Source organism: Peromyscus californicus, unplaced genomic scaffold (genome assembly GCF_007827085.1).
Source record: "Peromyscus californicus insignis strain IS unplaced genomic scaffold, ASM782708v3 Scaffold_4__1_contigs__length_199733344, whole genome shotgun sequence".
Classification (NCBI taxonomy): Eukaryota; Metazoa; Chordata; class Mammalia; order Rodentia; family Cricetidae; genus Peromyscus; species Peromyscus californicus.
Genome location: NW_026294562.1, coordinates 82439681 through 82467536, shown reverse-complemented (window position 1 = coordinate 82467536; position 27856 = coordinate 82439681). Strand labels below are relative to the sequence as shown.

The 27856-nt window shown below is 43.0% G+C and overlaps 1 protein-coding gene across 2 annotated transcripts in view; it reads left to right on the top strand.

Annotated features, from left to right (window-relative positions):
- The first annotated feature begins 2846 nt into the window (after positions 1 to 2846).
- Positions 2847 to 27856, top strand: part of Mettl9 (methyltransferase like 9) — a 45255-nt gene continuing 20245 nt past the window's right edge. Inside the window, exons 1-4 of one of the 2 annotated variants that reach the window (XM_052760943.1) lie at positions 2847 to 3188; positions 16347 to 16537; positions 22140 to 22349; positions 27010 to 27194. In XM_052760943.1, the coding sequence (XP_052616903.1) occupies positions 3024 to 3188; positions 16347 to 16537; positions 22140 to 22349; positions 27010 to 27194 (751 nt within the window). In that variant the 5' untranslated portion in view covers positions 2847 to 3023. The remainder of the gene's footprint in view (positions 3189 to 16346; positions 16538 to 22139; positions 22350 to 27009; positions 27195 to 27856) is intronic. The other variant, XM_052760942.1, reaches the window with a different exon arrangement.

Sequence of the window (27856 nt, the reverse complement as noted above, 5' to 3'; positions counted from 1 at the left end):
TTAAGAAGCTTAAAAACATTCGTCTATGGGCTGTAGAGATGGCTCTGTGGGTAAAGTGACTTCTGCACAAGATGAGAACCTGAATTCAGTTTCCCAGCATTGATGGTATGGTAATAAATGTATGTAACCCTACTGTGTGTGTGTTGGGGGTCAGGCAATGGCAATAAGGCAGATCACTGGAGCTTGCATGTCAGCCTGGTCTATCTAACTCATGTGTGCTGGGTTCAGTGATAGACCGTCTCAAAAAAATAAAATGGAGAATGATAGGGGAAGACACCAGACATCAACCTCTGGCTTCCACACGCACACACAAAAATCTGAGAAAACATTGAATTACACGAGTCTTTTTAGACCATTAGTTCCACACGGGGGGTACAGTGGTTTTCTGTCTTCTGTAGATCCAAGTCTCTTTCTCTCTGTCTTTCTGTGGTTTTTCTTCACATTATACTTTGAAATTGAAAAGCAAATATGAGGCTAGGTGTGGTGATGCTTGTGATCCCTGTGTTTGTGAGGCATAGGTAGGATGATTGTGAGTTCAAGGCCAGCTTAGCCAATATAGCAAGAATTGATAAAAAGGAGAGGAGGGCTACAGAGAGGAGGGGAAAGGGAGGGGGGTAAGGGAAGAAGAGTTGGAGGAAGGGAACTATTACTTAAGAAACAAGCCACAGCCACAATTTCTGGTGATAGAACAGAAACCCAGGTTAGACATCCAAGGTGAGCAAGCACAAGATAGCAGGTATGTGACTCTTGAATATCACTGATTACATTTCGAAGTATTAATGTGCCTCTTCCTATCCCCATCACAGATAACGGAGGTGTTAATGTCCAGTAGTGACATCCTAGTAAGGGGGCTGTAGCAGAAGGCGATCTGAACTTCTGCTTAGTATATTTACCCTTGTAGCTTTCCTTCCTCCTGATTTGTAATTCAAGAGACTGAGAGGACAGACGGCAAGGCTTCTTGTATGGATAAAACAACCAGGAGCTGGGATACCACCTTCTGTGAAAAGGTTTGCTATCAAATTTGCTTTTCATTTAACTATACTGTGCTTTGCTTCTCCCTGTGCTTCCTAAATGTAAATAACACCTACATGAGCAATTTGCGATTATAGAATAGTTTGAATGTGAGGATAGTTTATTTTTTTCCCAGGTGAGCTGCTCAGGCATAAAGCAAAATTTGCTAGGTTTCTCTTAGCTGCCACTTGACCCCAAATTCTGCAGATCCTATCAGATACATCCTTGCTTCTTGTTTTTACAATACATTTTGAGGTCTTAGAGCTGTGATTAGGCAAGCTTAATCTGTTAGAACATGGTTTTCTGTATCCTTTGTCTTCAGAAATGAAGTATGCCTGCCAGTTTATGCACTCCTGTTGCTTGTATCTCCCCTTTACTTAAAAAAAGATGAAGACTCTTGTTTTGGTATAGAAGAACTTTATTGGAATTCAAAGAGGTGATGTAATACAGTCATTTGCATTCACTACTATAGTTCCTTTTAAGTATGTTGGACCAGGACTACTAGAAGATTGAGCTAAATTTAGTAAAGCGTAGTCTTTCGGTTTTACACTCAACAGGGAGATGTCAGGAAATATACTAGAATGCGACAATACAACGTATACTCTCATATTTAGCCTTGAATTATTGTTGTTATATTCTATGCACAATAGGTAACAAAATACTCTTATTAAGGAAAGGTGGCAAGTAGAGATTCTTTAGCACCTAACGTGTTTGTGGGTAAGAAATGATTTATTTTCCATCTGTGGGTCACTGTTCCATAAATGAAAATCTCTTTAGTGTAACATGAAATTAATGAAAATACGAATTGGTTTTGAACTAAAATTAATGTACAGAATCTCTGGCGCTGTCGAATGAAAAGCATATTCCAACAAACCTAGGAAGGTGTTAGTAGCAGGGCCTAGGAAATAATGTCACTCTCTAGTTGTAGCTGAGTAGCAGCAGGAAGCTGAGACACAGGAACTCAGGACCCTTCAGGTTGGAAACATTTGTTAGGTTTCTTCCTGCTATAAATGTTGGAAGAAACACCCGGCTAACTCTCCCAGACCTGAGCTCACTTTTAAGAGTGACGGGCACAACTTCTGTCAGCTCAAGGAAACCTGACAGTCAGGGGCTAACTTGTGGCCTTTGTTGTTCAACAGGGTGTTATATTCCATCACATTTCCTTGGGTGCTACAGGAGCATTAGCTTCCAACAAAGGCATAGCTTTCACTCAAAGAGAGCTTCACGAAAGGAAACGTGTGACAGCAGCTCCTCAGTTTGGGAATGCAGGGGCCAGGAGTAGGGGTGGGATCCTTTCCTCCTAGATTCTCTGCTTTACAGCTACTGGGTGGCTTTTGGAGTTGGGAGTCAGGCTCTCCGGCCCCAGATGGAAATTATTAGCAAGACAGTCAAGACCGTAACAAGAAGGGCAGCGCCGGTCTTTTGGATAGACCTGAGTCTGAGTGTCTGGACTTGGGAAAGAAGTGGATGAATTCCCTTCTTCCAGGAAGCAATCTGAACGGCAGGTCAAATTCCCGCCAGGGTGTGGTCGGGGGGCCCACAGGCAACTACTAAGGCAAGGAAAGACCGGAAGTCCTGCAGGCCCCACCTCGGAGTGCCGAGACTCCAGTCACCCCTTTCGGAAGTCTCCCCAGATCTTCCGCCATTATGCGCCCAAGCGGCCGCCACGGGGAACGTGCGGAAAGGGAGTCTTTCTCCCGCCTCCCCGGCCGGCCCGCCTCCGCTCATTGGGTAGAGAGAACGCCCCTCCTGCGTTTGTACGTGCTCCGGGTGGAAACCGGAGCTGGAGGCGTTGGCGTTCCGGACCGGGAAGGGCCGCGGGGGACTTGAGAAGGCCACACGCCCGCCGCTCCTCCCACCCCCCGCCTCGGCCCCGAAGGGGGCTGCACGGGCGACTTGGCGGCGATGGCTCGAGCTCGGGCGGCGACGGCGGTGGCCGGAGGCGGCGGCTCCTCCTCCTCCTCCTGGGCCTGGGCCCGGCGGTGATCCGAGCTGGCGGCCGCGGCCCCCCGATGAGACTGTTGGCGGGCTGGCTGTGCCTGAGCCTGGCGTCCGTGTGGCTGGCGCGGAGGATGTGGACGCTGCGGAGCCCGCTCTCCCGCTCCCTGTACGTGAACATGACGAGCGGCCCGGGCGGGCCAGCGGCGGCCGCGGGCGGCGGGAAGGACACGCACCAGGTACTGGGCCGCAGCCCTGCGGAGCGGGGGCGTGGCGCTCGGCCTTCCCGCGCTCGGCCCGGCCATTGTGCGGGGCGGCGCGCGCGGGCCTCGGCCCTGGCCTCTCACAAACTTTTCCCGGCCCGGGCGCTGACCCCGCGGCGCCTTTTGTTCGGCGGCGCGGGCAGGGGACGGCCTCCGCGGCCCCGCTCCCCAGGCCCCAGCGTGGGCGCCCCGGAACCCCGCATTGTTCCCAGGCCCCCGGCGGCGTCCGCGCCCGGCCTCCGGATCCCTGCAACTTTGGGGTGGGTCACCCAACTGGCACCGGGGCCCGAGCAGAAAACAGCCCCCACCATCACCCGGGCCAACCTTCCTCTCCCCGCGCGGAACAAAACCGAAAGCCGGTCCCTCTTTTTGTCCAGCCGAATCTCTGAACATACAAAGGGTTATAAAGAAATTTAACCAGGCCTCGTGAACCATTCGGCTGACATTTTCCCGGAGCACTTAAACAAATGTGTTTGACAGGTCTGGGCTCCCAGCCTAGGAACCCTCCTCCCCTTCTGCCTAAGAGACGTGTCCTTTAAACTTGGGTTTAGTTAGCTGACCAGAAAGGTTGGGATGGGGAGGATGATGCAAGCTTTAAAGGGAGAGGTTTTCAAAGTCAGAACTGTGCAGCTGTGAATTCTTGTAGTTAATGGATCGTGAGCCATGGGATTCTACCGGTTGGATGGGCTTTTCATTAGCTGTTTGTACCACTGAAAGAAGTATGCATGGGTCAGCTGTTGAATTAAGAGGGAGGTATTTCATATTTGACCGTAAGTAGTTTGAGGTTAACCTTGCAGTCACTGAAGCGAGGCCTTTGAATTTAGACAAACTTTGGGCTTCTAAAAGCCAGAGGTTAGTACATCTTGCTTTTACAGAGAGAAGTAAGGAATTATTCCTCGTATCATTTTGGACCTCATGTTTCTTGTATAAAAGTAACATTGAATTTTTATTTACCGATTATTGGGATGCATTTTTTAAAATAAATAAATAAATTTATTTATTTATTTATTTATTTATTTATTTATTTATTTATTTATTTATTTAAATGATGTTGGGATGGAACTGAGATTCCCGGAACCTGTTCTACTGTTGATGGATACTCAGACCCTTTTTTCTATTTTGGAAGGAATCCTAGATTTATATTAAAAAACAAACAAACAAACAAAACACCCTAGTGACTTTTAGATGACCACTCGTGGTGTTTTTAAGAATGTACATAAACTTAGTATACAATCTTAAATTATATAACCATATTTATCTCCATGGACTATTTTATGCTAGCTCAGTGTCATAGAAGTACTACACTTTTAATTGTAAAGGTATCAGAATGCCTCATGTCCATGTAGAACAAGGAATTGGAAATGCCGTTTTGAACAAGAAAAAAAAAAGATTATTCCCTTTGATGAAGAATTATGGCTGAGTCTCCCAGTTGTTGGTAACACTTGTTATTACTGCAGTGACTTGATTTAAGTGCTCATAAAAATTGTGCTTATGGAATGGCTCAGTAGTTAAGAGAATGTGCTGTTCAGTTCCCAGCACCCATGTCAGAGAGCTCACAACTCTTGTAACTCGAGCTCTAGATACCTCTGGCCTTGAGCGAATGTGCACACACACACACACACACACACACACACACACACACACACACGATAATTAAAAAAAGTCTTTTAAAAAATTGTGCTTATTTTAAAAACTGAAAATTGGTTTCTGTAGAGCCCAGGAAGAGCGATAGCAGTGGACACCGTCTCTGTATCTCTAGCAGTGAGCATTTTCTAATTGCATACATTCATTTATTTCTGTGGTGCCGAGGAGCAAACCCAGGACCTGTACAAGCCAGGCAGCCACTGTACCACTGAGCCACATCTGTAGTCCTTGTTTATTTATGTATTTAATTTGAGACAGGGCCTTGTAGCTCTGGCTGTCCAACTACTCCTGTGTAATCCAGGCTGGCTTTGAACTCAAAGCAGTCTTTCTGCCTCAGCTTCCAGAATGCTGGTATGACAGGTGTTCAGCATCATGTCTGGCTTGCCCTTAGGTTTTTGTTTTTTGTTTGTTTGTTTGCTTTTCAGGTTGTTTTTTTTTTTGTGCGCCACCACTGCTTGGCCTCCCTTAGTGTTTTGAAACAGGGTCTGTGTAGTTCAGGATGGCCTCAGATTCACAATCCTCCTACCTTGGCCTCCTGAGTACTGGGATTATTGTAATTATTGTCAGACATTATTTTTGAGGTGCATGCATTTGTGTTATGAAAAGAAATGTCTGTGAGTGAGGATGAAAATGACCAGTGTGTGTGCCTAGAAGCTGCCATGAACTGAGTGAGAGGCTGTCCTTTCTGCATCCCAGTGGAGTGCATGGTTTCTTTCTTTTATATTCCAGAGTCCTGGTTTGCTGCATAACTTGGTTGCTTGTGAAGTAACTTTAATGGTTTCCCCCCTTCAAATTAATAGTTTTATAGAGGTTTTCTGGTGTTCATTTGGGTGTGTGGGTTCCATGGCCAGTCGCATCTGGTTATTTTGGAGTTGCATGAAAGAGGAGTTATGGGCTAAACCATACTTAGCACAGGTTTTCTTGGTGGTGTTTTACGAAGGATTTATGATGCAGGGTTCTTTGGTTAAAAGAGAGATCTAGAGTAAAGTTTACTCATTAAAAATTGCTGTTTAGTTGTTAGAGCCTGGAGATGCAAGGCTCCACTGGGCTTAGCTTGAAAACGAAGTCCTGTTTCAGCACACTAGCTTCCGAACTGGACTATGCTATACTTTGGCAAGAAGCAAGGACTTCTTTTGGAGAAGGGACATGACCAGCAAGCCAAGCTGGTCTCATTGACTTGAGTAACCTGTGAAATAAGACTAGTCTCATGTTTTTAAATGGTTATCAATGGGGGTGTAAAATACTATTTCATAACATGAGAATTTCACATATGAAATTCAAATGTCAGAGTCTTCAAATCAAGTTTTGTTGAAACAGAGCCACCACATTGGTTCAGCTATGGACTGTGAGTATGTTGGGGGAAAGAAGTAATCCCCACCCAACAGTATTTTCTCTGGCCTTTTAAAAATATATATCTTCAAAAGTCTGTTTTTCCCCCTCAGTTCCCGGCTTTGTTAGCCAACAGTAGGGGATTTTCAATCACAGGATGGGAGGATGGACTCATTGGGGGAGAAATAGAGAGTAGTAAGAACTAGATGTCACTCATCGTTGTCAGTAAACTCAATGGAGAAAGAAGACAAAAAAATCTGGATGTAGTCTTTTTGGTGCATTCTACCTAGTGCTTAAAGTTTACAGAACTATTATGGAGCTATTGAAACTTGAAAAGCTCCTCAAGGCCCCAATAACTAGATTCTTGGTAATAACAGTCATCCACAGCCTCTCAATTGATGGATTGAAAGGTTGCTATAAAGCTTGTTGGTTCTAAACCATGGCAGTTTCTCTAGGTGAAAAACTTCTATTTGTTTTTCACATATAACATTTAATGTCTGGAATTATTTAGAAGTCACTTAAAATTACAAGTTACATATAAGCCTGGTACTTATTATTATTTTTACCTTCTTATATAAGCTCAGAACTGCTATGCCAGCCTCTACAATAGAGTCAAGATAGAATTGGAATATATATTTCCAAGGGGGGGAAAATACTTGAGTGTCACAGCCAGAGTCAGATGTGCTAAAGGACAGATTGAGTTTCCTGTCCCTTTATTCCTCATTTACCTCGTGGAGGTTGGCAGAAGTCAGGCATGAGTTAACCATGCTTCAGGGTGTCAGCCAGCTAGCCGACAGACTGTGATGGATTGGTGTCTCTGCTCTGCCTTTCAGTCTGGAAGCCTTTGCAGCCGAATACTAAAGACTTTGGAGAAGGTTTCTGTTCTCTTTGCACCCTGTGTGAAAGCCCTGAACAAGCTTGCCTCAGTCTCATGGACACTAAGATCACTTCTTTCCCTGAGTATGCCACGGGTCATTATGCCCCTTTTGAAAGTGCCTAGAAGACCGTGTAACCTCTACCAAAGAGAGTCTGTTGTTTGACCCATCAGAAGTTTTGTTAAAATTTTAGGATTAAGCCGGGCGGTGGTGGCGCACGCCTTTAATCCCAGCACTCGGGAGGCAGAGGCAGGCGGATCTCTGTGAGTTCGAGGCCAGTCTGGTCTCCAAAGCGAGTTCCAGGAAAGGCACAAAACTACACAGAGAAACCCTGTCTCGAAAAAACAAAAAAAAAACAAAAACAAAAAAATCTTAGGATTATAAAACAGTAATCAGGAGAAAGTATTTGGAATGAGGACTGCCAGTTATGTATTTATTAAGTCAAAGCTAAAGCAACTTGGTCTGATCTGTGTAGATGGCTCTCCACTATGAATGTGAGGGCACCTTTCATTGTGAGCATTGAAATTGGCCCTGGAATGTAAGGTTGATGCTGCTGGATACTCTACAGAAAACCTGCAGATAGAAACTGATGCAAGGACATAGCTTTACTTACAAGTTTTGGCCAGTACTGGGGAGAGGGAAATTCTCAGTCTGTCTTGGCCTTGCCAGGTGTTACAATTTATGCAAAAGATGCACCAAAATATGCATGTGTATATTTAATTATGGGCCTAAATGACCAGAATTGGGTGCTAAGTCTTTTTCCTGGTCCATGGGCCAGGGCTTTTAGGGCTATCTTTCTTCACTCACTGTTGATATGTCTTGGAGGACTCCTGATTCCTAGGGCCCCATTACACATCTCAAGTAAAGAGATAACTGCGTTGTTACAGATGTTTAGAAAAATGGTGAGTGGTTTGTGCATTTCCTCCTGAGCTCTTCTAGAGCCTGCTAGCTGTGAAATTCCCGGACTGATTGCATTGCATCGGGAACGGAATTTTTGAGTCCTAAACGGAAGATTGTAGTTCATGGGCTTTTTCTGACCATCTCTCTAATTGGAAAGACTGTTTATTCATTAAATTCATGGGTCCCATTTCTTTTGAGAATGATTTGGGTGCCCAGACCGGTATTGTGGCCTTTCCTTGAACTGTTTTTTCCCCCGCCCCCCATCAGCCAGCCTTTTCCTTCTGACATATGAAGGCTTTTATTGTGTACCTGGTTCTGTTAAGTAAGTTGTGTTTATAATCCTTATAACAGCCCTTCTTCATAGGTGGTGATACTCCTCCTTTACAGATTCAAGAGACTCATGAGAGACTAGAGTCAGTTGTTAGGTAAAGTTGGGCTTTAAATCCAGCTTTGCTTCAGTAAAAGGCCCAAGCATTTCCTATTACTTCATATGGCTCCTTCTAGGAAACCATGTGTTCTCTGAAGGCTGTGTGAAAATGGGCTTGCCTTCTTTTTTTTTTGGTTTTTTGAGACAGGGTTTCTCTGTGTAGTTTTGCGCCTTTCCTGGGACTCACTTGGTAGCCCAGGCTGGCCTCGAACTCACAGAGATCCGCCTAGCTCTGCCTCCCGAGTGCTGGGATTAAAGGCGTGCGCCACCACCGCCCGGCAGGCTTGCCTTCTTAATAGGAAACTGCATCCACTCTAGTGGGCCTTTGTGGAGGCACTATAGTTGAAGATGTTGTGGTGTGTGACAGTGGTAGGACCTCTCAGTTTGACCTGCTTTGGTAAAACTTAAAGTAGGGGATGGAGTGTGGGGGTGCAGTAGGCTCCTTACCTTCGGTGTCTGATACCAAGCTATTCTTCAATTTCTCATGGCTCACTGGGTGCCCAACAACACGGGCGGAAGTCACAGATCTTAGGGTCTAGTTGTACCAGACTGCCACTTACTTCAGAGGCCAGCTGCAAGTTCCAGGTCCCCAGGCTGCCATCTCCTTTCCTCACCTTGGCTATATGTTCAGAGGTTCCTGCAACCCCATCCCCATGGGTTTCATAATTTGCTGTAATGATTCCCAGATTTAGACATAATGGATTGAATCGTTGGCCATAGATGGCCAACCTCAATCTAGCATTGTTTCTGTTCTTGGGGATGTAGGATAGGGCCAAAAGTTCCAGCTTTCTAGTCATAACTTTTCCTCCTTCCCTTATTGGGAATCATCTTATTTATGAACAAAAGACATTCTTTTTAATTTTTTAAAGATGTATTTTATTTTATGTGTATGAGTGTCTTGCCTGCATGCATGTCTGGGTACCATGTGCATGCCTAGTTCCCAAGGAGACCAGAAGAGGGTATTGGATCCCCTACTACTACAGAATGCTGTGAGCCACCTTGTGGGTTCTGGGAATTGAGCTGTGGTTCTCTGGAAGAGCAGTAAGTGCTCTTAACCACTGAGCCATCTCTCCAGTCCCCAAAAGACATTCTTATCATCTTGAAGGTTTCCCATCAGTTTCAGGAGCTCTGTACCAGGAATATGGGGGAAAAGACCAAATATTTATTTTTATTATGTCACACTATATAAAATAAATAAGCTGTGTTTTATAATTTTCAAGTTCTATTGGTGTGCTCAATTCTGTTGTATTTTATAAGAAAAGACTGTTCATTGTATACCATGTGTTTGATTGGTGGAAATTCCAGAAAATAATTTTAGGGAAACTTTTAACTGTGTCTATCAGCCTTGACAATCAGCCATAGTTTCATAGAAGAACTACATTTCTTTCACTCTACAGGTGACTCATCAACCAAGATGATATACATATTGAGAAACGTTCACGTGCTTTATTTTGTGTGTGTGCAAGTGTGTGTGTATGGTATATGCATTCAGGTGTGCAGGAGCATAGTTGCAGAGGCTAGAGGAGGACATTGGGTATAGTCCTCTATCTGCCTTATTCCCTCGAAACAGACGGGGTCTCTCACTGAACCTCAAGCTAGTGGTTTTGACTAGGCTGCCTGGCTTTTTATATGTGTGCTTGGGATTTCAACTCAGGTCCTTATGTTGGCACAGCAATTGCTCTTACCCACTGAGCCATCTCTCCAGTCCATGAAGAAGACAGTATGCCCTCATGTGCCATTATCTTGATTTAGTAATATTGTCAGAAATACCACCATGCTATTGTTACCCACCCAATTTGGCTCTTTATTATTTGTCTAGTTATTACTGTCCTTGCAGTCTTGTGCAAGTAGTGACAATATTGCTAGTTACTCTAGCTTTACAAAAGTGTTTAGTTATCACAGCCTACTATGCTTGACATCGGTGGGTTGGTTGGATTTCAAAGTTTACTTGATCAATAAGCTCACAGACCTTTGAAGGGGGGTAATAATGAAATGCCTTTTTAGACATTGTGGTCTCAACATTGAGGAGTTGAGCCCTATATAGAGCTGGTGTATAGCCTTTCCACCATGAAATTTAGTAAGTGTAGTATTTTATTCTTGCCCAATGCACTTTTGTCTCTGTAGCCTTTGAGGAACATGCATTCAAAGAACTTTACCTGCTGGAAAATGCCCGTGAGTCTTTAGGCAGCCACCCAGGGCTGTGAGCTCTGTAGAGCTTTCATTTAACCCTGGTTGTTTGGAGAGCAGGGGACCACCAACTGCATGCAGTAACTTCTCACTGATTGTTTCTTGTTGGCTTCTGAGCAAGGTTTGCTTGTTGAGGGCTCTGCAGGGTTGGAACCCAGATCATAGTCTCATTGCTACTTGTTCCTTTTGGTTTTTTCAGATTGTGTTTTCCCTTCTGGAATTCAAGTTCCTGAGACCAATGAGTCCTTCCTGTAATTAGTAGCATCTTAGACTACAGTTAAGCCAGATAGTTAGGAAACACTACTGGCTAAATCCAGTTCTCATATAGGTTCTCAAGCAGTGGCAGTTGCTCCCTGGGGACATTCTGTGCCCTAGGGTGGTGCTACTAGCATCTGATGTGTACAGGTAATCTGTAACAAAGGGTTACCAGGCCCAAGTGTCAGTGCCAAGATTGAGAAATGCTGGCCCATAGGAATACACTGCCCAGACTGGATTATTATTTTCTTCAAACTTGTCTAGACCAGCTTCATTGGAGAATAGCTTTGTTTATTTTCAAGCAATACTGGATAGATTGAAGCAAGGACTCTCTCTCTCTCTCTCTCTCTCTCTCTCTCTCTCTTTTTTTTTTTTTTTTTTTTTTTTTTAAGATTTTATTTATTATGGATACAGTGTTCTGCCTGAATACCAGAAGAGGGCACCAGATCTCATTACAGAGGGTTGTGAGCCACCATGTGGTTGCTGGGAATTGAACTCAGGACCTCTAGGAAGAACATCCAGTGCTCTTAACCACTGAGCCATCTCTCCAGCCCCACAAGGGCTCTTTTTAAATGATGCTCTTGGCATACAGTCACATGAATAGGATCTAGAGCCAGCTAAAGACTCTGGAACTCTAGACTTCCTATCTGTTCAAAAGATCGGAGGTTTAACCCACATGAAGTGACTCATGCCTGTAATTCTAGAGCTTGGGAGGCTGAGGTAGGACAGTTGCCTCTAGTCTGCGCTACATAGTGAGCTCCAGACCAGCCTGTACTACAGGGTAAGACCCTGTTCACAAAACAAAACAAAAGTCATGTGGTGTAAGTGCAGCATAAAGATTTGCCAGGTGCTTGGCACCTGTGGGTGCCCAGTGTCTGTCTTCCATGTTTGCTTGTGTGTGATAATGCAGTTTTGTGGTAGGTAGGTACGTAGATAACTCTTAACCACTGTTTGCAAAGTTAGGGTTAAGTAAGGTCTTGTAGAAACCCTGGAGTATGAGCAACTGACAACCCAGTGACAGAATGTCTCTGTGCTTTTCTTTGTTTCCTCCATGAGTTTGTTAAAGATGCCAGATTCTGCCGGGCGGTGGTGGCGCATGCCTTTAATCCCAGCACTCGGGAGGCAGAGCCAGGCGGATCTCTGTGAGTTCGAGGCCAGCCTGGGCTACCAAGTGAGTCCCAGAAAAGGCGCAAAACTACACAGAGAAACCCTGTCTCGAAAAACCAAAAAAAAAAAAAAAAAAAAAAAAAAAAAAAGATGCCAGATTCTACTTATTTAGACTTCCTGTGAGTCTTAGCAGGAATTGTTTTGAGAGACTTTGTCTCTGTCTGCCTAATTTCGAAGTCAGCTGTTGTCCCAGTCTTTATGAATCGTTTGGTCTGTGAGGATAGATGCTAAACATACAATTGTGTATAGTCACTATTCAGCTGGCATACATGTTGCCAAGGAGACACATGGGATGTATGAGAAGATTAGTACAGGGAACTCTAAGCTACTCCAGAAGTTCAGGGAAACTGAGGAAATGCTTAAGCTGGGCTGCACTAGCTTCAGGGAGCACAGTGGGCAGAAACAAATGTTGTGTGGAGTAGCCATGGGAAAGGACCTTTAGAAGAGAGTACAAAACACTAACAAAGTGAGCCCAGCATCATGGTAGTACATGCTGTCAAGTGAGGCTGTGGACAAGAAAGAACAAGAATCTTGTAAGACCTTGGAAACGGTGGTGAGCACTTTGACCATTATTACTGTTATATATTATTACATTTTACATGCTAAGAAGTTTGCTAGGGGCTGGGCAGTGGTGACACACGGCTTTAATCCCAGCACTGGGGAGGCAGAGCCAGGACAGGCACCAAAACTACACAGAGAAACCCTATCTGGAAAAAAACAAAACAAAAACCCAACAATACCAAAAAATGAAGTTTCCTAGGTCATATGTGTTTCCAGAGTGCTTAATTTCAATAGGATCAAACTGCCCACCTTTATGTAGGTGTGTTTGCTGGGAAAGTAGTGTTAAATATATGTGTTCATGTTTGTGAATGTAAGTGGCACTCAGAATAACCTTGGATGTCATTCCTCAGGTGCTGTCCACTTTGTTCTCTTTGAGATAGTCTATCACTGGCCAGATATACAGGGCAATGCTAACTGAGCAGCATGCCTTAGGACTTTGTCTCCATCTTCCCAGCACTGGATTATAAATTTAACACCACATGCCTGGCTTCTTCATTTGTATGGCTTCTGGGCATTGAACTCAGGTCCTCATGTTCGCAAGGCAAGCGCCTTACTGAGTTATCTCCACAGTCCCCACAAAAATTTAAAATGTATAATTTAACAGTTTTTAGTATTTTCAGAGTTGTATAACCATCACTAATACCTAATTTTGAAAATTTTTGCTACCTCCAAAAGAAACCTTATGCCTATAAATAAGCCAGTTCCTACTGTCTCTTTGCCCAAGGCTTGGGCCACAGAATCTGTTGTTTTGTCTCTGGATTTCTGATCATGGCAGAACTATACAGTATGTGACCTTTTGTGACTGGCTTACTTTACTTAGTGTGCTGTCAAGGCTCATCCTCAGGAGCATGCGCCTGCCCGTTATTCTGTCTATGGTTAGATACTGTTTCCTTGTGTGCATCCACTGCACTTTACTCATCAGTTGATGGACAGTTGAGTTATCTCTGCTCTTTGGTAATGATGATCAGTGCTGTTTGGACTTGAGGCTTGTATCACATAACTTGCCAGGAGGGACATGGAAACCTTCACAGAGAAGAGCTTTACTCTTTTTTATTCTGCAGCATATTTCATTTACTAATCACCTTCTGTCACTTTCTGTTGCTGTGAAGAAGGTTGCACCACCAAGGCAGCTCTTAGGAAGGAAAATACTGAATTGAGGACTTGCTTACAGCTTCAAAGGTTTATGGGTTTTGGGCATTGAACTCAGGTCCTCATGTTCGCAAGGCAAGTACCTAATCAACTGAGGTATCTCCACAGTCCCCACAGAAAATTTAAAATGTATAATTTAACAGTTTCTAGTATTTTCCATGTAATCCATTATTATTGTGGCAGGCAGGCAGGCAGGCGCTCGAGCAGTAGCTGAGAACTACACCCTCATCTGGAGGCCGAGAGAGGGACTCTGGACTTGGCATGGGTTTTTAAAACCTCAGAGCCCAGCTGTAGTGACACACTTCCTCCAGCAAGGCCACATCTCCTAATCCTTCTAATCCTTTAAAATAGTACCGCTCTCTGGTGACTAAGCATTCAAATATATGAGCCTATGGGGGCTATTCTTATTCAAAACACCATAGATTCTTTGGTAAGAAAACTTCTGTGGCAGTAAAGGTTCAACCACATGTGTTAGTATTTATGAATGGAGAAACATGCTATTAAAATTTAAGATTTTTTTTTCCACGGTGCTTGAAAGCAATAATAGCAGTTAATGATGCCACCACGTCTTGCTTACTTCCATGGTTATTCTTGTTCATTTACAAATGGATGCCAAGCAGTTCTTAGCTCCTGGTTTTCAGTTGGATGACTTCTTGCCCACATTAATAGAATGCTCCTGATTGCCTGTTAGCAAGGTGCTGGGTTTCAACTTGATTAGTCATTTCAGAGTAAAAAATAAAGTCAGAGTAACTCAGAGTTTAGGGTTCAGAATGTGCACAAGGTCATGAGTATAATAAAAATGGTTTATGAGCTGTACTGGGGCGTAACTTCAGGCTCAGTAAGTTTTAAGGATTAGTAAATGATTAAGCAAGAACATTTCCAGACCAAGGAGTGAAGTGTAGGCTGTGAATTTAAGCCATTTTATAGCTTGTCACTGTAGGGCAGAGACAACAAGGAGTTTTAGGTAAAGTCCAGGCAGTTTTGGTAACAGTATTTAAATAGCAAGTTAATATAGAGTAGTCAAGAATGAGAAAGTTGGGAGTGTATAGGGTGTATAAAGGATGAATCATTGACATTTACTGTGACCTTTTGCATGTTTTTACTGGCTTACATTTGGTTTCTTTTAATGTTAGTGTCAGGAAGACTGATGGTTCTCAGCATTTAGTAAGTGTACGATGACTGTAAAATTGCTCCATTAATTGTGCAGGAAGTTATGGGATACTTAGTGCTGGTAAGTGGTCAGATTTGTCAAGGTTAAGCAAGTCACTTTTGGCTAGTAGACTCCTTATTTGGAAGAATTAGTAGTTTCCTAATAAATAATGCACTAAAAGTAGCCGTCTCTGCAGTTTTCCCCCAGGATAAGGGACTTGTGGGTATCTGTATTAGAAGACTCACTGTTGCTGATTTCACAGGTGTCTGCTGTATGCTTTGTGCTGTACTGACTTGCCTCCGTTGTTTTTATTTAATCCTCATAGTACCTACCAAGATGGATACTGGTGGCATCACACTCGTCTCCTAAGGAAAGAGTCACTTGTCTGAGCTCACAAAGGAGTTACAGAGCTAGGACTGCTCGTGGGTCTGACACTGAAGGCCATGCAACCTACTTTATCACTTTTCTGCTACACTAACTCTAAGGAGATGGGAAATGTTTGTTTTGGAAGGCTAGCTAAATAAGCAAAAATATTTTTATTTTATGCATATATGGGTGTTTTGCCTGCATGTATATACATGCACCACGTGCATGCTGTGCCTGAGGAGGCCAGAAGAAGGCATTCGAGTCCCTAAAACTAGAGTGAGCTAGTTTGGTTGTGAGCTGCCATGTGGGTGCTGGAAAACTGAATCTGGGTGGGTCCTTTGCCAGGTCAGCCAGTGCTTTTAACTACTGAGCCATGTGTCTAGCCCTTGAAGGTTAACTTTATCTGTGGTTGTAGAGTTTTGTTTTAAAAACGATTTTCTGGTTGGAGCCTGTTCCTAGAGATCTTTTCTTAGTGTGCATCACTTGGTCTCCTTGTCTGCAGAGTGAGCTCAAGGAACTTCTTCATCTTTCTTGAGCTCTTAAGGGTTGCTGGCAGACACACTGCTAAAGCACACTCCAAGACATCCAAAGGTCTCTTTTCCTAATCCTCTGAAAAAGACAGGCAACCTGATCCGTTTTCCAGAGTACTGATTTTTGCTCACTTTGCTGCTAATTTGGTTGGCAGATTTGAGGTACATCTCTGGATTATATGACGTTTCATTTAAACACAATGATGCTAGCCTTTATCCTTGTGATGCTGAGTCAGTCTCAGCCAAGAAGGGTCTTCTGACTTAAGTGTGTTGTGACTGAAGCTCTGGGTCAGGGTTCTAAGACCTGGGCTGATGATCTGGTTCTGCCGCCTCCTGTGCTCCATGACCTGAAAACCCCTCTCCCCTTCCTCTCCACCTAGCGGCCTGGGTGATGAGAATGGAGGGAGAGGTCATACCCGAAGAATTCTGTACTCTGTGGGGCATGTGGGCAGAGAAGATGATTGATGATTGCCCTCAGAACTGTGAGATTATATTTGAAGATCTTAGATTAGATTTTAGGCTTCTGGTTTTTGTTGTTAGATTTCTTAGGTGTTACATCAACTATGTTTAATCTTCCTTTTTTTTCCCCCCTAGTGGTATGTGTGCAACAGAGAGAAGTTATGTGAATCACTTCAGTCTGTCTTTGTTCAGAGTTATCTTGATCAAGGAACACAGATCTTCTTAAACAACAGCATTGAGAAATCTGGCTGGCTATTTATCCAACTCTATCATTCTTTTGTATCATCTGTTTTTAGCCTGTTTATGTCTAGAACATCTATCAACGGGTAAGTGAATATTAGAATCCCTACCCCTGTTATTCTTAGGCTTAAAAAAGGAAAGGGGGAAGTTACCTTGTTCTAGATACTACCTTAGCCACAACATTCCTGCTTGTTAAAATCCTTGACAGAAGGCTCACTAATGGAGCCTTGTGTACCTAGATTTTTAAAATTCATTATAACTGTGCAACTAGCTTTATTAGCTTGTATTTCTGTGGTGGGAGACTTCATTCAGTGCATTTCCTGCTCTGATGTACATAGGAGCCACCGGGAGATGGTGTTAAAAGGTAGGTTATCAGTTGGTTGGTCCTGAGAGTCTGTGTTTTGAGACAGGGTTTCTCTGTGTAACAGCCCTAGCTGTCCTGGAACTCGATTTGTAGACCAGACTGGCATCCAACTCACAGAGATCCGCCTGCCTCTGACACTCTTCCCCTTCCCCCCTGCCCCCAAGTGCTGGGGTTAAAGGCCATGTGCCACCACACCTGGCTGAGGATCTGCATTTTTAACAAACTTCTGGTATCAGGCTGCTAACTGTGGGATTTGGAGTAGCAAAGACTTTGAGACCAAGCCCTCAAGTGGAGGAGGCCCTTATGCTGAAGAGGAAGGTCTCTGCCTTAAGCCCACATTCCATAGGCAAGTCTTTGGAAGGGATCTGACTACTCAGCCCAACAGTAGGCAGCAGCGTGTTTGAAGGATCTGGCATTTATCCTTACATAAAGTCTAGGCTCACCAGGAAGTTTGGTTCCTGCATATATAGCTACAGAAAAGACTTCATAAATATCATTTATCACTTCTTAGTTAAATTTTAAACACGCCCAAGGCCCTACAATGAAGAAAGGCAAATTCTGGCAGTCAGTCATGGTGCCTGACAGGCCTCACTGTGCCCGGTTTTTCTATTCCCGTGAGGTTTGGATCAAGTTTCTGCTGAACGTCTCGATCCTCAGTCTGTCGTTAGGTTCTCAAATGTGTTTTCAGGCACCACAAGCCACCTCTCAGGGTCTGACTTTATTCACCTCTCTCTTGTTGAGGTGAGCTTGCTTCAGCAAACATTTGTGATTTTGTACTGGGAGTGGAGTTTATACAACCTGGTCTGATGTTTTGTTCCTAAAATTGCTTACACCGCTTTTTCTGCCCTATGCCATTCATTCTTCCTTTGGAAATCATGTGTGTCACCATTGCAGAGATTTTTTTTTTTAATTTTTTATATTTCAAGACAGGGTTTCTCTGTAGCTTTGGCTGTCCTGGAACTCACACTGTAGACCAGGCTGGCCTCGAATTTAGAGATCTGCCTGCCTCTGCCTCCTGAGTGTTGGGATTAAAGGTGTGCGACACTGCACAGAGTTTCTTTATGGGGGTTCTCTATCTCTTTGAAAGTGATAAAAGATGGGAGTCTTTTCTTTAAAAAGCTCTTACAGGGGGCTGGAGAGATGGTTCAGAGGTTAAGAGCATTGGCTGCCCTTCCAGAGGTCCTGAGTTCAATTCCCAGTAGCCAAATGGTGGCTCACAACCATCTGCAATGATATCTGGTGCCCTCTTCTGGCCTGCAGGTGTATATGCAGACAGAACACTGTATACATAATAAATAAATAGATTTTTTAAAAAAGTGCTTATAGGGGCTGGAGAGATGGCTCAGTATTTAAGAGCTTTGACTGCTCTTCCAGAGGATCTGGGTTTATTTTCAAGCACCCACAGGGCAGCTATCTGTCTATAGCTCCAGTTCCAAAGGATCTGACACCCTCACACAGACATGCATGCAGGCAAAACACCAACACACATAAAATAAATAAACAAACAAACAAATAAATAAGTAAACAATTTTTGAAAAAGTGCTTGCATCAGTTCTTTATTTCTGGAAGTTTCAAACTAAATTACTTCCTTTTTCCTCTACCTGTGGGAACTCACTTAAAATTCCTTACTGTAGAATTTGGTAGGTTGATCAAAGAGGCAATATAATTAGTAAATACTCTTGCCTTCCTTTATCTGTAACTCTTTTGCCTCCACCCTTTTGTTTTTATGAAGCCTTGATAGGTTGCCCAGATTGGCCTCAAACTCCTGTGCTCCTGAGCTCAGTGATATATCTCCTTTGTATATTGTACTGTCTGCCTTGCTCATTCTGCAGTTATTATTATATTTTTTTATCGTGGGTATATTGTGTGTATGCTGAATGTGCTTGTGCCAGGGCGTACCAGTTTGAAGGTAGTGGACAAATTGTGGGAATTGATTCTTTCCCACCATGTGTGTGGGCTGAGTTTTCCTGTCCTGGCGTGCTCCCAAATAACCACACAGGAACTTAATATTAATTGTAAATGTTTGGCTGATAGCTCAGGCTTATTACTAACTAACTCTTACAACTTAAATTAACCCATTTCTATTAATCTATGTATTGTTACGTGGCTCGTGGCTTTACCTGTCCTCCAGCATGTCTTGCCTCCTCTGAGTTTCCTGGTGACCCCGTGACTCCGCCCTCCCTCATCCCATCATACTCAGTTTGGCTTTCCTAACTTTATCCTGTTCAGCTATTGGCTAGTCAGTCAGGTTGTTTATTAAACCAATCATAGTGACATATATTCACACAGTGTGCACAAGGGTTCTTCTACAGCATGTGTGGGCCTGGGGGTTAAACTTAGGTAGTCAGGTTTGACACCTTTACCTACTGATCCAACTCACTGTGCTCCCCTCCCTTCCTCCCCCGTTAAACTTAGTGCCTTTGCCTTACTTCCCTTTTGCCCTGTCTCCTCTTCTCCACTCAGAACTCAATTTTGAACCCACTGGTGTTTTTCACCATGTAGTGGAACTCTCTACAATAGAAATAACTACATAGTTAGGGTGAAACCTTCTTGAACCAAGATTTATCAAACTTCTTCATGGTAGAAAGAAGGCCAAGTAAAGAGAGAGTTGTTTTCTGTTGTTTGGTTTTGTTTTTGAATAGAGTTCTGCTATGTGTCTCTGGCTGGTCTTGAACTTGTGGCAACCTTCTTGCCTCTAACTCCTGATTGCTGGGATAACAGATATGTGCCACCACACCCAGTTTAAAAGAATATCTTTTCTTTTTTTAAAAATTGGTGGTACTGGGGATTTTACTGCCTCATACAATTGAGACAAGGATTCTTTATTTACCACTAAGCTGTATCCCTTGAGAGACTGAAAGCTCTTCTCAGTCTTTATTTATTTATTTAGTCACTCACTCACGCATTAATTAATAGTTAATTTTGGTTTTTCACAAAGCTAGAGCTTTGTGTAGCTCTAGCTGTTCTGGAACTCACTCTGTAGACCAGGCTGGCCTTGAACTCACAGAGATCTGCCTGCCTTTGCCTCCTAAGTGCTGGGATCAAAGGTATATGTCACTACCACCGCCCAGCTTGTTTTCAGTTTATTTTATAATGAAGAGACACACTTCTTCTGTAGACTTGGGTCTAGAGAGACTTGGCTAGAGAACCTAGGATGATTATGAAGGACTAGAACCAGTGGCCAGCATTCTTTCTCCACAGTGTTTCCCAGAAGACTTGACATCATACTAGGCTAGTGTCTTCATATGTACTTGGATGATTCTGTTTGTGCTGGCTAAACATTGTAGGAAGTTTAGCTTTTCAGGGCAGCATTGGATGACTTTTTTTTTTTTGAGACAGGGTTTCTCTGTGTAGCTTTGGCACCTTTCCTGGAACTCACTCTGTAGCCCAGGCTGGCCTCGAACTCACAGAGATCCGCCTGCCTCTGCCTCTGCCTCCCGAGTGCTGAGATAAAGGCGTGCGCCACCACCTCCTGGCTGGTTGACTCTTTTTGACACTATCTTTTTTTCTGGATCCCCCATTGCTCATGTTCTTTGCAGATAGGGTAGTGCTTCCCTCATTTCTTTTTGGTGTCTTTAAATGTAGACTTTAGTATGTTAATTTTGTGAGCTCTGACCTCAGATGACCCCTAGCCCTATAATTTTATAGTATCATGTCAGGCTCCTTCACATCCCAGGGAGATGGCTTGGGAAACATGTTTTATAGCTGGGAAGATTTTAGGCAAAGTATTTTGTGACTTATTTTGGTTCTGTGGCATGAAGTGTCAGCATCAGGCTTCCTGGAGCCCTTCTGCTTGACTGGATCCTGTGTGGATTTTTACAGCCATTTCAGCAAGTTCAGTCCCTTTCTCACAAGTGCTTGTTTTTCTTCTAGCATTGGAAACAGTGGAATTAGTTATGTCTCTTATGAGATACGGCTTTCTTTGTAAAAAGTTCTCCCAACCTTCCTTGCTGTCCCTGGGGTCTTCTCAGCTCCTACTCCTCAGTCTTTCCACATTTGTGTGCGGCACAAGATTTACTGTAAATATGTTATTAATTTTTTTAAAAACTCTCTTATGGCCTTCATGGCAAAAGAAGAGAAGGAATTTATCACATCAACGCCATGCTTTTTATATGTTGCCTGCATTTTCACAGTCATTGAACAGTCAGCCTGTTCTACATTCTGAGTATTTCCAGAAAGGGACAGAATGGTGCAGATTTCTCTGCTGGTAGCAGTGGTTTTCTAGGATCTGAGGAGGAGCTGCATCTAGTTGCTTCAGGTTGGAGAGAACATCTTCAGAGTGGGCAGCTGGCAGCTGCAGCTCTCGGCCCGCTGCAGTGAGAATAGCTCCTTAGATTTTGTGCTGTCTGAGTGTCACCTCACTTGAAGAAAAGGTTGTTTTGTTTATAGGAAGTTGGAGAATTCCTGCCCCAGACAAACCAGGGTTTAAGAGCAGGAAGGGAGCACGCCTTTGAGGCTTGCTTGAGCTGCACCTGCTTTTCTGAGGGCCCCTTCGGTCTCCATTTCACCTCTGTCAGTCTCTTTATTTTATCTTTTCAGTCAGTACTATCAGTCTGAAGGTTTTTGTAGGACCTTTAATAAATTATAGGTCTCAGCTAACTGTAAAACAACCTATCTGAATATGGACCCACTTCCTTAATGCCAGTTGGCTGAACTTGCAAGGGTTGCTCTTTTCATCTTTTAAAATGTTTTAAATTTATTTTCAGTGTATCTTAAAACTCTTTTATACAAAGCTATTTCTTTTCCTATCACCCATTGTTGAGTCTACCTTCCTAAAAGGCATGTTTGACTCCTCTGCCTAATACTCTGGTGTGACTCTGCTAGCCTGGCATCTCTGCCATTCCCTCCACCTTTTCTTCCTATTTTGACTTCGGTTCTCACTTGCATTGTTTAATTTCTTCTTTGCTTCTCCTTCCCTTCCCTCTTACCATCCCCGTGCATTTTGGAGTATCATTTGCAACTAAAAAAGAATCATGATATCTTTACATGATATATTAGTGAATTTGCCTTTTGGTCATAAAAGATAAACTGTATTTTTTTTTTTTTTTTTTTTTTTTTTTGGTTTTTCGAGACAGGGTTTCTCTGTAGTTTTGCGCCTTTCCTGGAACTCACTTTGTAGACCAGGCTGGCCTTGAACTCACAGAGATCCGCCTGCCTCTGCCTCCCGAGTGCTGGGATTAAAGGCGTGTGCCACCACCGCCTGGCTGATAAACTGTATTTTAAACATATATTTCATAAAGTCAAAAATTTTTGGTGCTGCTTGCTCTGTGTGTACCTAGAAATATTAATATGTGTAGACTTCAACTCTTGTCCTTTTTCCCCAGGTTGCTAGGAAGAGGCTCCATGTTTGTGTTTTCACCAGATCAGTTTCAGAGGCTGCTTAAAATTAATCCGGACTGGAAAACTCATAGACTTCTTGACTTAGGTGCTGGAGATGGAGAAGTCACAAAAATCATGAGCCCTCATTTTGAAGAAATTTATGCCACTGAGCTTTCTGAAACGATGATCTGGCAGCTGCAGAAGAAGAAATACAGGTACCAGTTGTAGAGGTGTGCTGGGCGTACTGGGTCTGTCTTGGTTTTAGATGGATTTCTTTAAAGTGTGTGTATGTATGTTTACAGTTCTCTGTGTGTGTGGCACTGGGGTTGAATGCAGGGTCATGTGCTTGCTAGGCCAGCACTCTACCTTTGCACATATTCCAGTGATAAGAGTCAGGAACAGTTTTCCATGGTTAAGAATTAAACACAAGCCGGGCGGTGGTGGCTCACGCCTTTAATCCCAGCACTCGGGAGGCAGAGGCAGGCGGATCTCTGTGAGTTCGAGGCCAGCCCGGTCTCCAAAGCGAGTTCCAGGAAAGGCGCAAAACTACACAGAGAAACCCTGTCTCGAAAAACCAAAAAAAAAAAAAAAAAAAGAATTAAACACAAATCAGTGGGAAACCAGAGAAAAGGAATTTTCCATAGCAGCCTTTTTCTGAAGCAGAGGTCTTGGCATCACAAGGAACATAACATGAGTGAGAACTTGGAACAGGTGGTCAGATGTGAGGACCTGTCCTCTAGGTAGGATCTGGTATGTCCAGATGTTTTGTATGCTTTTAAAAAAATTTGGTAAAATATATGTACTATAGGATATATCATTTTAATCATTTTTAAGTTTATAATTAGGTCAGTGGTAGTGGTTCATTTGTATCATCCATCCTCACAACTTTTCCAGCTCCTCTAACGACACTTTCCAATAGTCATCTCTGATTCTTCCTTCTTTCCAGCCCATAATCACCTTTCTCCTTTGTATGAATTTGACTACTCTGTGTGCCTTATTTTAGGAATCAGAGGAAGACTCAGGAAAGCCCTTTGACTGGCTTGTTTCATTTAACATACTGTTTTGGTGGTTCATCTGTGTTGTAGCTTGTACTTCAGTTTTCTTAGGGCTGAATAACACTATTGTACAGTTACTCCACACTGTCTATTTTACGGACATTTGGGTTGCTTCTAACATTTCTCTTGTTACTTTTGGTTGCTGTGCTAAGATACGGTGACCAAGGCAACTTGCACAAAAAAGAGTTTATTGGGCTAACAGGTTCGTAGGGTGAGTCTGTGACCATTATGGTGGGCATGACACTGGAGCAGTAGCTGAGAGCTTACCTGTTGAGACAACAACTATGACGCAGAGAGAGATAACTGGGACTAGTGTGAGCTTTTGAGAAACCTCAAATTCCACCCCCAGTGACACCACTTTAAACAAGACCACACCTAGCCCTTCCTGAACAGTTTACCAGCTGGGGACCAAGTATCCAAATCTATGAGCCTATTGAGGGCTGTTCTCGTTCAGGCCTCCACAGCCATTGTGAGTAATGCATGACTGAGTAATATAAATGCCTGTTCAAGCCCCTGCTCTCATTTTTAGTTATATGCCTAAAAGTGGACTTGCTAGATCATGTGTTAAGTCTATGGTTTTTAAATTAAAAAAAAATATATATTTTACATGTATAAAGTTTTGCCTACATGTATGTCTGTGTACCATGTGCATGCCTGGTACCCACAGAGGCCAGAAGAGAGTGTTGGGATTCCCTAGAACTGGAGTTACAGATGATTGTGAGCCATCATGTGGGTACTTGGAATCGAACCCAGGTACTCCACAAAAGCACCAAGTGCTCCAGACTGCTGAGCCATCTTTCCAGCCCCCTAAGTCTGTGTGTAAAGTTGTGAGCATCCATAGCACCTACACCAGTTACATCCCTGATGTAGTTGGACCCCGGCCCCACCCAAACAGCTGTCAGTAATGGTGGCTATAAAGTGTCAAGTTCAGTCTGCAGACGGCCTGGTGCTTGAGAGACTTAGGAAGAGTATTTATTAGGTCTGGAGTCCGTGGGTTCAGAGACTTCTGCAGAAAGTGTAAGAGACTTCTCTGTATTGGCTGCTTACACAGTGTAGAGGTGGCACCTGCCTCTGTGATATTTGGAAGCCTTGGACAGAAATTATGTCCTCACTCACTTTCCTGTCACGTTTTTACTTAGACTAACCCTAGTTATAACATCTTTGCAGCTTTGGTGGAGCAGGGCCAGATTGAACATTTGGAAAACATGGAAAGTTTTAGACTAGAAAAGGGGCAAACCAAGGGTGGTGGTGGAAGGAAAAATTGTAAATATTTCATGAGACTTTAAATGGAAGGAAGAGGTAAGTGTAGTTTGTGCTGTGGTCAGGCACAGCTGGATCCTAGAAGTTGAGTTATGGATAGGAACTCAACCCTTCTCACAGCAGTGTTAAATGGCTGGATGTTATATTTGAAGGATCTTCCATAGAAGTTTGTGACCTGGTGGACCTTACTTGGTAATAATTAAAATGCATTACCCCTCCTATTAGAAGTTCATATCAAAACTTGGAGTACTTCGGCTTTATTATAATGATAGCTTAAGTCATGTTGGATTTGTAATCTGTCCCCATATCTCCCTACTTAATTAAAACAAAACAGGGCTAGTGAGTTGGCTCAGTGAGTAGTGAGCTTGCTGCCAAGGATGAAGCCTGAATTTGATCCCTGATACCCACATGGTGTGGGAGAGAGAACCGATTCTACAGGTTGTCTTCTGATTCCCACACATGCGCAGTGGTACAAAAATAGACATAAATGTAATAAAAGCAAAAAACAATGCTGGGTCTTAGAGAGAGATTAGTAGCCTAAATTTACTTTTCTTAATGAAAAGATACTGGAGAATGGAATGTACAGATGGTCATTCATGCTTAGCTGGGTAGACTGGCAGGGCTTATTCAAGGAGTAATTGCCAGGTTTTCCCTCACCTTACATGGAGAGGGCCGGGATTCTTCACCTGAGTAACATGCTAGAGGGGCTATAATTTGTAATTTCTATGCTACATTGTGAACTTAGACAGAACACTTCTTTCATTTTGTCATAAAAGAAAACTCCAACAACTCATTAGGATTCCTGGGCAGTCTGAGTACAGCTACTAATGTATCTTAAAGAATGGAACTGAGTTTACAAATAGAACTTTAGAAAATGAAGTAAGGATGAGATTGATCTGCTGTCAGCACAGGTTCAACCGCCCCAATATAAAACTTAAGTTTTGCTTCAGAGAGTGTATTTCTATTTTCTAAAATTCCTAACCCAGAAACTGCTGTCCTGCAGCTGATTTTGAGGTGGACTAAATGAGACCTTTCCTTTCCTTTCCCCTTTTTCCTTTCCTTTCCTTTCTTTCTTTCTTTCTTTTTGTTTTTTTTTTTTTTTTTTTTTTGGTTTTTCGAGACAGGGTTTCTCTGTGTAGTTTTGCGCCTTTCCTGGAACTCGCTTTGGAGACCAGGCTGGCCTCGAACTCACAGAGATCCGCCTGCCTCTGCCTCCCGAGTGCTGGGATTAAAGGCGTGCGCCACCACCGCCCAGCCTCTTTTTGGTTTTTTGAGACAGGGTTTCTCTGTGTAGCTTTGGCACCTTTCCTGGAACTCACTCTGTAGCCCAGACTGGCCTTGAACTCACAGAGATCGGCCTGGTTCTGCCTCCCCAGTGCTGGGATTAAAGGCGTGCGCCACCACCGCCCGGCGTGAGACGTTTTCTTGGTGAAACATGCTGCTTCATGTCTGGCTTTTCTTTCATTGTAGACCTAAGATTATAGTTTTATTTAATCAAATGAGTAATTTTTAAATTACTTGGCTAAGGCATTATACAAGTATTTCTTTAATAATGTCTTCATTGTTTTACGGTGGAACTGATGACATTTTGTCCTGAAGGCAGAGCCTGCACAGTAGTGTTCTGAAACTCCTTCTTGATGAACTCAGTCCACTTCTGAAACCGTTATGTAGTAGTCTCAAGATGACAAAATGCTTCTGAAGCTCTAGTGCTGTATATGTTTTAGGAGATATTTAGTGCAGATGGACACATGTACAGCAGAAGAGCTGGTTACTTACTTGTTTTGTGGCTTATACCTGTAATCTCAGTGCTGGGAGACAGAAGCAGGAGGTTGAGGCCATCCAGGACTACATAGTAATACACCATCTCAAAAAACACATAGATAGATAGATAGATAGATAGATAGATAGATAGATAGATAGATAGATAGATAGAGACAGAGAGATAGACAGATTGAAAGAAATCTGTAAGATAAAATATCATGAACTGGGGATCTAGCTTAGTTGGGAAAGTATTTGGCATGCAAACATGAGACTTAAATGCACTGCCCCAGTACCTATGTGAAAAGCTGAGTGTAGTGGCATGAATTTATAATCCTAGCGTTGAGAAGATGGATGCAGGAGAACCCCAGGCTCAGTGCCATGCATAGTCTAATTATTGAGTGCCAGGCCAATGGAAGACTCTGTCTTAAAAAAATTCAAAGTGCATAGTATCTGAGGAATGACATCCAAGATTGACTTCTGGCCTCCACAGTTGCTGTTTTTTCTTACCTGTTCTTTATATAATTGTAAATATAAATTATAGGTACATACTTTGAATCCACATTGATTTAGAAGACAAAGTTATAAACTTTATTGGCATCTCAGTTTTTTGTTTTGTCTTTTTCAAGACAAGAGTCTCACTATGTAGACCAGGCTGGCTTTGAACTCACAGATCCACTACTTCTGCCTCCCAAGTGTTGGGATTAAAGGTGTGTGCCATCATTCTCTGCTTATTATAGTTATTTTTAAAGCTGTCTCTAAATGGGAGAAATATTAACCAAATTCTTTTTGATTTTTCCAGAGTGCTTGGTATAAATGAATGGCAGAATACAGGGTTCCAGTATGATGTCATCAGCTGCTTAAATCTGCTGGATCGTTGTGATCAGCCCCTGACATTGTTAAAAGATATCAGAAGTGTTTTGGAGCCCACCCAAGGCAGGGTCATCCTTGCTTTGGTTTTGCCCTTTCATCCCTATGTGGAAAACGGTAAGTGTGGACAGGCCAACTCTTCTCAGAATGGTTATCTATTGGTAGTTTTGGTTTTGTGTGATGATCAACTAAACGTTGTCTAGTGTTTCTTAGTTGCCTAGAATTTAAAATAATACAATTAGCCATGTATAATATCACCTTGGTTAATGCTTATCTTAATACAGATTTTGTAGCACTCTAGTACTCCCCTTGCACTATAATAATTGATACTCAGCTGGGTCAGTGCATCTGTGTCTGTACTCTGTGTCTTTAAATGGTGCTTGAGCCATTTATTTAGTAGCTTATAAGCCAAGTCAAGCAGTGAATTGTATTTTTTAATCTGCTAGTAGATACTTGCTAAATGTCATGGCTGTTTTGTTTTACATTTTGTAATTCTTGTCCCAGACTCTAAAAATGATGAGTGTTCTCTTTTGAAGATATTCATGTCCCAATATGTATCATTTCTTTGAGTAACAGGATTTTTTAAAAAAATTAATTTTATTACCATTTTTAGATTTGTCTCTGTGTGTTTGTGCATGTGAGTACAACATCTGCAGAGGTTAGAAGATGGCATCAGATCCCTAGGGCCTGGAACTGCCCTGCTTGGCTTCTGGGAAGTTGGGTCCTTTGGGAGACCAGTGCATGTTCTTAACTGTGAAGCCATTTCTCTCTCCAACCCT